The sequence below is a fragment of the Python bivittatus genome, unplaced genomic scaffold (assembly GCF_059951505.1).
Source record: "Python bivittatus isolate LINGU-HERP-01145 unplaced genomic scaffold, Pbiv_v1 ctg000090_np1212, whole genome shotgun sequence".
NCBI classification, from domain to species: Eukaryota; Metazoa; Chordata; class Lepidosauria; order Squamata; family Pythonidae; genus Python; species Python bivittatus.
In genome coordinates, this window is record NW_028277046.1 from 5,390,951 (window position 1) to 5,403,021 (window position 12,071).

The following is a 12,071-nucleotide window of genomic DNA, read 5'->3' on the forward strand; positions in this document are numbered from 1 at the left end:
CGCCCCAATGAAACAAAGGCCTTAATCTCCCTCCCATCTCCCTTTTGTATCTCACAGAAACGACTGGGCCAGCTAATTGGAGCTGGCACCCTGCCACCATACAGGCCATTGCTTGCCTGGAAGGCGCTCTGATTAAATTACATGCCCCGTCGGGCCTTGTCGATGCGGTGCACTCCCTCTGCTGGGGGGAGCCCCAAGGCTTCAGCTGCCCACTCTGATCCCCCGTTGCAGATCTTCAAAATGGGTGGGAACATTCCAGAGGGGCCTCGGGTGACCTTGGTAGAAAGAGGCGGCCAAGGGAGATCCCTGCTCCCTGCTTGCAGGGCTCATACTGGCACCTTTCGCCAACTCGGTCTCCTCCGGAGGGCTGCTGGGCGCATAAAGCTTGTCCCATATGCCGTTGGGACAATTGTCCGGCCCACCTCCCTTCTCCCTCCTGGCAGACCCCAGGCCTGCTTCTGCTCATCCTTCCTGACCCCCAGGCAGGCGAAGCTCTGTAGCCTGCATCTTCCTCTTCCTCAGCTTTCCCTTCCTTTCTTCCCAGATGGAGAAAGACGAGACGGTGAGCGACTCTTCTCCGCATATAGCCAACATTGGCCGCTTGGTTGAGGTAAGCCCCTCATGATGACGGAGCGGGCCCTTTGTACAGCGTCAGCTGCGCTGCGGGCTGAGGAAAGGGAGGGTCACCGAGGGCAAAGGCCCCTTTGCCCCTAGCCTTGGAATGAGCCGAATCAGCCTGAAAGTACGTCTCAAGTTCACAACCCCGTTCTAGGCCTCTCTGGGCATCTAATGCCTTCACCAGTGCTTTTGCGCAGTTGACTGCAAGGGGAGCCGGCTGGCAGGCTTGCTCTTTGAGAGGAGCCCACCCCTTTCTGCATTTGCCTCTTGTGGCGGGGGGACAGGAACCGTGGGTCTCCTGTTCCGGCCTCCCTCTCCCTGCCGCTTTCCCCAAACGTATGGGGTGGGAATGGGTTCTGTGGAGGTTCTTCAACACGCCACTGAGCCTCTGAAAATACCAATGTGTGAAAGACACAGGAGGGGGGAAAGAAAGTGGCTCCTTTGTGCCCTGGGTTAAGGCGTTCGTTTTATTCTTCTCAAGGTCGCCTCAGACCTTGCTGGAGACTTGCCATCTTCCCAAGATGGCATCCGATGCCAAAGGGACCATTGGTGCACGTTCATGAAAATCAATCTGTTTGAACCAATTGAAAAGCAAACGGGCAATCTCTGCACTCTATTTCTTCTTGAGATACGCTCCTGCTGGGGAACGTGGAGAGACTGCCCATGGTCCACCTCCGGGGGTTGTGTCTCAGTGCTCACAGGCCAGGGTGGCTAGAAATTTGGGGAGCTGCAGTCAAAATGTATGCAGGGCACCAGGCTGGCAAAGGCCTAACTGGGAGGAAGTCGAGCCTGGTTTTTGCAGCTGCCGGCTGCCCCCTTGTGGCCATGATCCCCCCGACTTTTAAAACGGATAGCTTGGTCTGTGGGGTTCCCTATTTTTATTCTCCGTTCCATACCGAAAATGGTTTGATTCCGCCAAATTGCAAAGCATCTCGCGTACAAGCAGAGCAGGCTTTCTCCTAAAACACGCGCAGAGGAGTCTGGCTGGAAGTCTGGAGGCTCACGGGGTTTCTTAGGCCGCACGGAAGAGCACAGCTGGCCGTTGTCTTTAACGGAGGGTCCAGCCGAAGCCTTCAGCAGCAGGCAGATGCTTTACGCGGGGCCTCGTATGAGACTGAAAGGAAAGCAGAGGCCGGCTGGTCCTCTTTGGGGCGAGAAGGGTCTGGGCAGCTACGCTGATGGTTCTCCCTCCGAGGCCTCCAGCCTCTCCCCTTCGGGAGCGCTGCCTAAAATAGCAGGGCCTGCAAGTGACCGTGAGTTCTCTCTCTCCCCTTCTAGGACATGGAGAATAAAATCAGAAGTACGCTGAATGAGATTTATTTTGGAAAGACAAAGGACATTGTCAATGGGCTGAGGTAATGGACAGACTACAGCGCGGTGGTCTTTTTTTCTTGATATATCTATATATCTACATATCTATATCTATATATCTGTATCTATATCTATATCTATTCTCTCTCCCTCGCACCCCCCCCCCATGAAGAGTAGCCCTTGCAGGTTCGTTGACTGCCTTGTAATCACCCGTAGTCTCTGCCCCCTTCTCCAGTCAGTCTGCCTTGATTTGCTGATGCAGGAGGACGGGGTGGGTAATTAAATCGGGATGGCCCTGGGTTTGGAAAGGCTGTCCGAGATTCCTCCCTGCCGAAATCTTCTCTCTCATTTTTCAAGCGTGCCCCCATCACCCCCAACGGGACGGGGCCTGACCTGTCACGGCCTGGGGCAACCGGGCACCAGTCCTTGCCTAGCAGCGCCCCTGTCAGCTGGGCCTGGGGTTTCTGTCTGCCTTTTGTGCCTGCCTGCTGCTCCAGTTAAACCAGTGAGAGCAGCGGATTGGGTGACGGTTTGCCTGGGAACGGACTTTAGCATCCTGTTGGAAGAAAGGCTGAGGATGAAGAGCTACTGGCCTCCCTCCCTCCCTCCCTCTCTTCCTCCCTCCCTCTCTCTCAGCCATGAAATCCGTGGATTTTGGTGCTGGAAGAAACAATTTAGCTCCGAAGTGCTCCTGCTGCCTCCTTTTTCCTGCTCTTGATACCTGGCCACCGCGCATTCTTTCTTGTTGCTCTCTGCCTTCTTGTCTGATCCTTTCTCTCCTTCCTTGGCTCCTCTTCCATCTCCACCCCGCTCTCTCCAGATCAATTGATGCTATTCCTGACAACCAAAAGTATAAGCAGTTGCAAAGAGAGCTCTCCCAAGTACTGACCCAGCGGCAGATGTACATTCAGCCAGATAACTAAGCCAAGCTCAGGTACAGCCTCCCTGCTGAAAGTGGCCTGCAGGGCACCTCACTCGGCACTAAAACACCACTGACCTTGACTGAGAGAAACCGCACGGTGAACTCTGCCTTCACACAAACTAACCCCTAATTCTTGCAAGTTCTGTTTGGGGTTTTGTTTTGTTTTTAAGGAAAAGAATGGAGACCCCCTCTTTATGACCTTAGTTTGCCATCCTTGCTCGCTGTTTGGAGTTCCTTGCACTTGAGATGTGATAGAAATGGGTGCCTCTGTGTGTGTGTGTGTGTGTGTGGGTTTGCTACTGATTTCTACACTGGCACGGCCCAGGGGAACAAACCCCCCCATGACTAGGCTGCTGTGAATATCATGGGGAAATAGCATTGGCCTCTGCACCAAAGTAACGCGCCCATCCTAAATCTTGCTGTGGGAAAGAAAAGACATTCTGGACACCGTTTGGGGCATCCGGCAATATCGCTCCGAAGACAAACCCCGTGACTTCCATTCCACAACTAGTGTGAGAGGACGGGTGGGTGATTAAAGAGTGTGACTCCCTGGTGCTTCCACACTACGGTAGCCCAGGAATCTTGCACCGAGTGAGGACCCTCACTTGGGTTGATGGTGGCAGAAAGGAGGCATTGCTCCTCTTAATCTAACACCCTGTGGTGACGCTGCTGTGAAATCTGCGTGGGTTTGTTTGGTCTGCTAAAAGCAGCTCTCTGGAGCACGGAACCGAAGCGATCGCTCTTGGGCTGGAGAAGCCGAAGGGGTGAAAGAGTCCCCCTCCGCCTCGGGGACTCACTTTCATGGCTTTGGAATAAAATGTGACACGTTTGCGAGCAGATAAAGCGGAGGCAGCTGTTTTCGTGCCCTTCCTGGGGCCAAAGGGCGGCATGCGATTGGGAAGTGGGGGGCAGATAACTAGCTGTGCCTCTGTCTCCATTCATCGGAGAGGCGGTAGCGATGGTGGCGGCAGCTGCCGCATCTGTTCTGGAGAGTCGCTGCTTTGGTTGCAGAGCGTCGCCTTACAGTCCTTGGCGCCTTGGTGGAAGGCAGGAAGGCCTGGGAGAGCCCCCAGTTGGCTGGTTTCATCCAGTCCACACTTGTGGCCCCCGTAAAATCCTCCTCATGATCCTCGCGGAAGGCTAGTTTGTCAAGAATGGTGGCTGAGCCTCCAGGTATTTCCACTGTAGAAGGGAACTGGTGGTTCCTGGTTGTCGGGCTGTTTTCCCCCAGTAGCTCATCAAGGTGGGTCCCTGAAGCACCCCTGAGGCAGCCCCCTCTGGGTTGGGCTGTGTCCAGATGTGCTGGCGGTGAGCTCCCGTGAGCTGGTTGCGAATTGCGGGAAAAGCTGCCTGATGTGTCAAAGGGCCGTTGCGTCAGAGATGCTTGCCGGAAAATTCACCAGACGCCACCGCTGTTCTCTCTCGGCAGATGCTGTCCTCCCTCGGGGCCGCCGCCGACCTCCTTCTGGTTTCTCCTCCTAACCCCCTGCCTCTTTCCCCCTCCAGGTCTGTGCAGACGTTTGCGGACAAATCAAAGCAAGAAGCTCTTAAGAACGACCTGGTGGAGGCGTTGAAGAGAAAGCAGCAAAGTTAAAAACCAGTATCTCCCTTGACGATGCTAACAAAACATGCCGTGCACTCATTAGACCCCCTTTCTTAGGAATTTTTTTCTCCCGTGCATCCTTCTCCCTCCCCGTTATTTTCTTCTACGTCAGATCATTTCCTGCGTACAATACTCTTCTACGCATAAAAAGCACCTCCGTTCCCCCGCCCCACCCCGAATAAAGCTGTATAAACTTTTTTTTGGTCTCTAGCAGCTTAATTTTCACTGTCTTATTACCAGAGCCTTGCAAAAGTATTTCTGTTGAGAAACTTCTAAGACTTTTGCCCTCCTCCCAGCTTCCCCCCCCCCACTTCTTCTGGGCCTTATGTTTATCTGCATATTTCCACCAATCACTTTTTTTTTTGATGCGGCCCCCTCCCCCTGCTCTTTCCATATTTTGTTATATTGGTGTAAAAAATGTAAAAGAAACAAAACAAAAACCTTTATTAAAAACTGTGGTCTGTGAAAGAGGGAAGAAACCGTCGTGGAAAATGTGTTTGGTGTATGTTTGGGAAAAGTTGGAAAGGAGGACGGCGGGGCGGGGCGCGGAAGCTGCCCCCGAGATCGGTGAAAATTGCAAAGCTGGCGAGCCGCCAAGGTCCTGCTTTCCATCTGAGCGGCTGAGGTGTGCTGCTTTTGACCTGTTCTTGATTTCTATGGAATGCAAAAGACTGGTTATTATTTTTTTTTTAATATGTAATGCTTAAATTGGAATCTACATCTTCTACTTGAGCCTCCATACCTAAAACAGGAAAAAGTAAAATAAAATAAATCTTTAAAAAATGTAAAGCGTTGGATGCTCTGCCGTTTCTGTTTCCTTCTCTTGTCCTTTCCCAGCTCGCAAGCGTCCAGCGTTTGGCGGGCGGGTCGTAGCCTTGGGGTGGGGGTGAAAATGGAAACTTCTGCTAAGGGAAATGGTATTTTCTCGCTGGTCTCCTAAGCGTAGCTTGGCATCTTTTTAACATCTGTATGGTTTGAGACCGGGGTCTCTCATGGTATTCAGTTGGGAATAATTTGGGAAGCTGGATGGGTCAGACTGAAGGTGGACACCGGTTGGCAAATAGGCTCCTGTCCTCAGAGACAGGGTCCCTTGGCCCTTTTCCTCAAGACCCCCACTCCAAACCCACCTCGTTTCCCACAGCTGTTAGTAGAGCTTACAGCTTTTTAGCAGCAGTTCTAGGCTTTTCAGCTTTGTTACCTTCATTTTGTATTTTCTAGGGCCAGCCACCCTGAAATATTTACGCCAGCATTGACTCCTTGGGGAAAATAACCTCCTTCCCGTCTCAGAGTCCTGTATGTATGAGAAAAGGGTTTTAAAATGCGTAGGAGGGAATGTAACTGGATGGAGCCTCTCCGGCCAGAGGCAGCCTACCTCTGAACGTCTCACCAACCTCAGAAGCGCCGCTCTGCTTAGGCGCTGCGGACTCTGCAGAGGTTACCCGGTTAACGTGGCAAGGATTCTCGCCCTTGCTCGGCAAAGGGTTGAAACCCACCCACCCTTGCTTCAAGGGCAGCGTAGGAGGGTAGAGGTGGATTAAGCAAGCAACCGTATCCAGTCCTGGTGGGGTGGGGGGAATATTTTTATTTTATTTCTCCACGTCCACACACATGCCCATCAAAAGGAGTGCCCCATGTGCGAAGAAGACCCCTCCAGACTCCTTTTCCTGGATACTGAAGGAACGCAGGCTCACGAGCCTCGGGCGAGGTCCAGGCAGCCAGCTGCTATGTAGCGGATTCCCTTTTGGGGTTTCTTTCAACAGTTCTCTTCCCTTTCATAAATTACAGTTTTCCCTTTGGCGGGTAAGGCTGGGGTGGGGAAGCTTCAAGTTCACCATCAGGCGAAGTATGGTCTCGTGCCTCAATGTTCATTTTCTTTTTTTTTAAAGGCATCTAGGAAAGCGGGCTTGTCAGGCACACCTTCCAGAGGCGAAGGATTTCTAGAAGGGAGAATGGCCGAGTCCTGTGTTCTCTAGAGTTGCAGGAGAACTCCAAAACGCGCTGCTGGGATCCTACCACAGCAAAGACCCGACCGCCGCTCTGTGCACCGGTCAGCTCTCAAGGGGGTCATCTTGCTTGCCCAAGAGAGCGTCCCTCTCTTCCAGGACCGGCAGTCTCTTCCGGCGATAGGCCAGGAATTGGAACGAAATCTGAAGGTGAAGAATTAAGGCTGGCTTCTGGGATTGGATTGGCACCCGCCATTGGCAACGAAGGACAAAGCATCCAGGGGAGTTTTGCCGCTCTGTTTTAACAGGCTGGGCAAATTTCACCAGCTGACTGGGCTGAAAACTCTCTTTTGGGCGCTGGGTGACTTCAGGGGAGGATTTCAGCAGAAGTGGGGTGGCAAAGCTAACTGCCGAATTATAATGCCGTTAACAAATCCTCAACAGACGATTTCTCAGCCTCAGAAAGGCTTGCTGGGGTAGTGGGGGGGCGGGAGAGGCAATATTTAAAGTAAATACTTCAAGGCATAAGCTGATGCTACCTGACCCACGTGGGGAAGCAGAAATGTTAATCATTTTAATGAACGTGCTCAGCTTAGGTCTGTTTTGCCACCACTTCAACTCCGGCATTACCTTTGCAGTTCAGAAAGTCCCTCAACCAAAAGTTTACGGCTCCCTCCCGTTTCCTGCCTGCCTGAGGGGTTGTGTTGTCCTCAACCTCAAATCTGGACTTGGCATGCTTAAAGGCAAGAAACACCTCTGCCTGGAAAAGGATACCACGATGTCAAGGGACAGAACCCCCAAGCTGCCAATCAGCCACGGCAAGTGGTGGATCACGTAACTGCCTTCCGCCTGCCCCGGATCTGGGTTCTTCATTAAGACGCTGAGGCCGTAGAGTGAATTTCCAAGCATCACCAGAGCAAAGAGAGAATAAGAGATCCCGGTGGTGGATTTCCTCTTGAACTGCAAGACAGAGAGGGAGTTGGAAGCTTCAGGTAGTAAACCCAAGAGGTAGGGTTTGCACAACCTCCCCACGGTGATTAAGCCATTTTAGCGATTTGCACAATTGGTTGGAATCCTATGTTTGGCTAGCTCTGCTCATCCACAAAAGAAGTGAAATACGCTTATCGTATTGGGCAAATGGATCTCCTTGGTCTTAACCAGGTCAGGGCAAGCGTTTCATACGAATACTGTCTTAAAATCCCCAGTTCTGTTCCAACAGATCCCATCTTAGATATTCTTTTAGCTACTTGGCAACCAGGGCTTGAGGTAACAAGGTTAGAAAGGGTGAGCGGTGTGGACTGCCAGCTGTTTTTCAGGGTTTCCGGCAGAAGGTTGTGCCTCAAACATTTCCTGCTTCCCTGGAAAAGCTGGAAATTTGAGTCTGGGGCCTCCTTCGGCTAATCTGCTCCCCAGAGGTGCCCTCCCTTCCGAAACGGGCCTTGCTCCTTTTCCCTCGAGCAGTGCTTACATTGGTATAGATCTGAGGGACCCGGGAAAGCAGGTACAGAACCGAAGAAGTTGATCCAATCACAAAGCCAAAGATTTCCTTTTTGGTGAAAGGCTGTGGAAGACACAGGCTGTTACGGATGGTTGCAGAAAGATCTCAGCAGGCTTTGTGGGATCCAGAAGGAAAGATGTAGAAGTTATTCACTGGGAAACCTCACTCCAAAGTGAGCTGATCCATCCTTTAGTTTGTCTCTCCCTTGGACCCCCATGCCTTGAAACAGCCCTATATCTCCAGTATCCTTCCCACCCAGGGGGTGTACCTTTAACAATATGTAGTAATTATTTACTTTGGGGAGAAATTTCCCTTGTGAAAGGCAGTTACTCCAAAACCAGTGGAATCCGCAATATAACTTGCATTATCAATGCCAGCCAGGCCCTCTTCCAGGACATTCTTTGCTGGGCATTTCTGGGGCAACTGGACATTTTTGTTGGGGTCTCCAGGGAGGGTCCACTTTGGTAAACTTTAGCATAATCCCAGGCTACTGTTACCTCTCCATCATGAATAACATCACCATTTAGATGGGATTTGCTACTGCATCTGTCTTCCTGTGGATCTTGAATGCCAAGGACCAGCAACTATTACCCAACGCAGCTTGCTCTCTGCAAGAAATTTAAGATCAATTTTGCCTTAAAGAGAAGAACGTGCCTCCCATCCTGACGGGTAGTCCGCAGAGGACAGAAGTCTCCTGCTTTTGAACATCGTTCCATCGCCAAGATGAGAAGAGGTAGATTCCCCCGACCAGGAGGGCACCAACGTTGTTCCCAGGACTATGAGCGCGAAGACAGCATTGACTGAAGCAGAAACTGAGGAAAGAACAGATGTTGGGCAGCGGTTAAAAGTCTGTCTTGTTTTTTTATGTTCCATCAGACAATTGACTAAAAAGGAAGCCAGCTTTTGTGACATCAGCATAATCCTTTTCTGGCAGCCATTTCACAAAGGAGAAACTTGAGCAAACCAGAACCATCCCGCGGCAGTTGGCAGGGAGCGCTCTCACGCCATCTACCTGATCTAAACCTTATGGTGCTTTAACCGATCTGAGACAGAAAGAGACACGACTGGGGAAAATCCAGTTGTTATCTGCAGAGAGGAAGTTGGTCAAAGTAATCCACAGAGTTGTGTTAAAAGCCTAACACGAAGAGTAGAGAGGGTGCCCCCCACGAGCACCCTCTGTTCAAAGGATGTGCATTCCCATGGCAACGTGGAGACCAAGATTTTGGGCACACAGACCACCAATTGTGTGACACGGCTACTAATCTTGTAAAGGCTTGTCATAACGACACTGAGTTACGCTTTGGGTCATGTGCAGAGAGCAATTTCCTTCCCACTAAAACTACTGTCTGCTCTTTTCCTTGGAGACTTAGTTCCGGAAGGAGTGGAGATCGCTCCGTTTTAAGAGCTTCCCATTATAAAAGGGGATAGAAAAACACTCTGCGTGCCTAGATATAAAGCCAAAATTACCCCCCACGGCTTAGCATCAAAACAGTTCCTTGAATTAAGCCCTGATCTGAACTGAAATCCCGGGGATATTGTGTGGCGAATGCAGGCCGGTTTCAGAAATGGAGATGATATGTTTTGCCCCGGGTGACTCTCTCTCGTCACATTAGTGGATGTCAACTTACAGATTCTGTTTTGATTCTTGATTTTGTAATAGACGTATAAAGAGATCATGAGCAAGTCGGCCAGCACGTAGTAAATGGCGGTGTATACCTAGGGAAGGAGAAAAGAGAAGCTCGGTGAATTCTGGAGTGAAAGAATCACACAACGTCGTCAAGAGACAGACTATTTTAACCTCTGGAACTCTCTGCTGGAAGAAGGGACTAAATCATGGGGGGGGAGGGGAATCCCAAGGACCACCAGCGCTTTTGGCTATGGGACTCTTCCTCAGTTGGGACCAGCAGCAGGAGAAAGCTAGAATCCTCCAGGGCGAACTCAGCTTGCTTGCTTTCAGCTTCTCACCTGTAGCGGCAGCTGATCGGCCAAGAAAGACCCAAGTAGGTTCAGGGAGTCGCCTCCGAGCCACCCCAGGAGGAAGTAGATGGACAGCGCCTGGTCCATAATGCCCGTTTTACAGGCCAGGTAGAACTGACTGCGTGGAAAGGTGGAGGAAGAAACAGTTTAAGAGGAAGCCCATGGTCACCCCTGACCAGTAAATTATACCATTGATTGTGGGCTGGGGGCGATGTGGGCTGGGTGCGATGGGAAATGGAGTCCAGCGTCTTCGGACAAGGGAAGGTCTCCTCTGCAAAGGATGAAATTAAACCACCCCAAAAAGATGTCATGGAGAAATGTTATTTTTGCAGCTTGGTGGTGCATTGAGGGTGGAGGTGATGTTTCAAAAGCCTCCAACCACCAGGCGTGGCAGGACACCCAACCGCATTCCCTTCGTGCTGATCCCAGGAAGTGAGTCACCTCCTCCATTTCGCCAGATTAGCAGCCACGCGCTTGTCCGTCGAGCCGGGCCAGGGAGGAAGGGGCCGCTGGCCCCGCTAGAAGAGCTCCCAGATGCGGGCTGAGGACCCCCTCCTTGACTTACGGGAAGGAAGCCGCAGCAAAGCAGACGATAGAAACCAGGCCCAGCACCACGCTGGCGACGTCCCGGCCATCCTGAGCACACTCGTGAAAGACGGTCAGGATCCACTCGGAGCCGTTGATGCAGTCGGAGGAATTCCCGCTGGGAAAGCTGGTCTTGTGGGGACGGGCGAACATGGCGGCCCCGGAGGCCTTTCCGAAGGCAGGGGACGACGCTCTGGAAGTCAGTGGAAATGCAAAAAACACCTGTCCATTGTGAACTGGGAACCTGCAGAGGAAGAAGAGGAGACCTGACTCTCTGAGGAGAAAGGTGAAGGACAGAAAAAAGGTACAGGAAGTGGAGGTGAAAAGAAAGCTTGAGAAACACGGATTTTCCTTCCAGGCTTTTCCCCAGGATAGTTCAGCCTCTCTCGGAATGGAGCTTTGCATTAAGAAAATAATAGTTCTTAGTTTGGGTACCGTGAAGGCTAAGGGGCTTGCCTCCAGCCTCTGTTCCTAGCTGGAAAGTTGACCGGTATTTAAAAGACCACCCAACCGAGTGTCTGATCTTCATTAGAACCCATGGAACCCCCTGTTCAGTGGCACTGTACCTGAGGCTAGGCTGAACGACTGCTGCTAAGTTTCACAAGGGAGGGAAATCCCCAGCCTTTGCTGGAAAATGGGCTGGTTTGGGGGGGGGGCTTGTTGTGACTCAGCTGGATGTTCTCATGTGACCCAAGCAGCTGACCTGGGGGCTGCAGTCAAAGCTTATCAGCACCTTTTAGGTGGAAACAGCTTGGCAAGCGGGGGGGGGTGCTTCGACACCGTCCGGAAGACTTTGTCCTGGAGAATCACCTGCCTGATATTCTGCCAAGGAAATGTCAGCACAAAACGGCTTCCTCCCCCCCCCTCCCCCCCCCATGGATTTTTAGAGCCAGTTGGAAAAATCCAGAGTAGTAGAAAAACAACCCTTGGGTGATTCACCCGAGGAGTCGTTTTGCTTTCGAAATGGTACTCGAAAGGGCTCTGATTCCCCTTTTTGGTCCCGATTCCTTTTTTGTCCCGGCTGATTAGATTAGATGAGATGTTGGCCTACCAACATCTGGCATTAACCTAGAAGATGGGCGCCTGGATTCAGGCATGCCGTCCAAACCGTGGTGGTTGGTTTAACCCCGGCTTACTGAACTAGCCAGCGTGGGCAGCGTTCGCACCTAGCTGCAAGGTTTAAGACCTGAATCACGGCTCCCCAGTCTCAATGGCTGGGGACTCTGGGAGGTGGAGTTGCAGGCCTCCAACTCCCCCGGCCCACCACAAAACATCTGGCGAAAGGCAAGGAGGGCGCTTTGTGGCTAGAGATGCTCCGGCCCGCGGCGGCGGCGGCTTCGCTGTTCGGCTCGGACGTCAAAGCGAGGGCGGCCGTTCCGAATTCAGTCTTGCGATGGGCCGGCCTCCCCCCTCCTCGCATGCCTTTGGGGCCCCCCTTCTAGTATCAGCGGAGAGACCCCCCCCCCATCGCATTGCTGGCAGGGCTGCGCGCCGGCGGCCCTTCTCTCCCGGGCGCCCCAGGCGAGCATCCCGCCCCGTGCCGGGCCAAGGTCCTTCGGCCCTCCTTCGGCCCTGCCCGTGTCCATTCTCGGGCGGCGGGGGGGCCCCTGCGAA

The 12,071-nt window shown here is 52.3% G+C and overlaps 2 protein-coding genes across 2 annotated transcripts in view; one reads left to right on the forward strand and one right to left on the reverse strand.

Annotated features, from left to right (window-relative positions):
• The window catches only part of CAPZB (capping actin protein of muscle Z-line subunit beta), a 34,645-nt gene extending 29,402 nt beyond the window's left edge, over positions 1-5,243 (forward strand). The window contains exons 7-9 of the mRNA XM_088136852.1: positions 545-610; positions 1,897-1,973; positions 4,358-5,243. Of these exons, the coding sequence (XP_087992978.1) occupies positions 545-610; positions 1,897-1,973; positions 4,358-4,445 (231 nt within the window). The 3' untranslated portion in view covers positions 4,446-5,243. The remainder of the gene's footprint in view (positions 1-544; positions 611-1,896; positions 1,974-4,357) is intronic.
• Positions 5,244-6,502: 1,259 nt separating this feature from the next.
• SLC66A1 (solute carrier family 66 member 1) lies at positions 6,503-10,610 on the reverse strand. The gene is made up of 7 exons (XM_088136662.1): positions 10,438-10,610; positions 9,861-9,990; positions 9,524-9,611; positions 8,655-8,707; positions 7,866-7,958; positions 7,172-7,357; positions 6,503-6,601 (listed from the first exon to the last, which is right to left on the reverse strand). Exons 1-7 carry the CDS (start codon positions 10,608-10,610, stop codon positions 6,503-6,505), a joined length of 822 nt encoding a protein of 273 aa, XP_087992788.1.
• Positions 10,611-12,071: the final 1,461 nt, after the last annotated feature.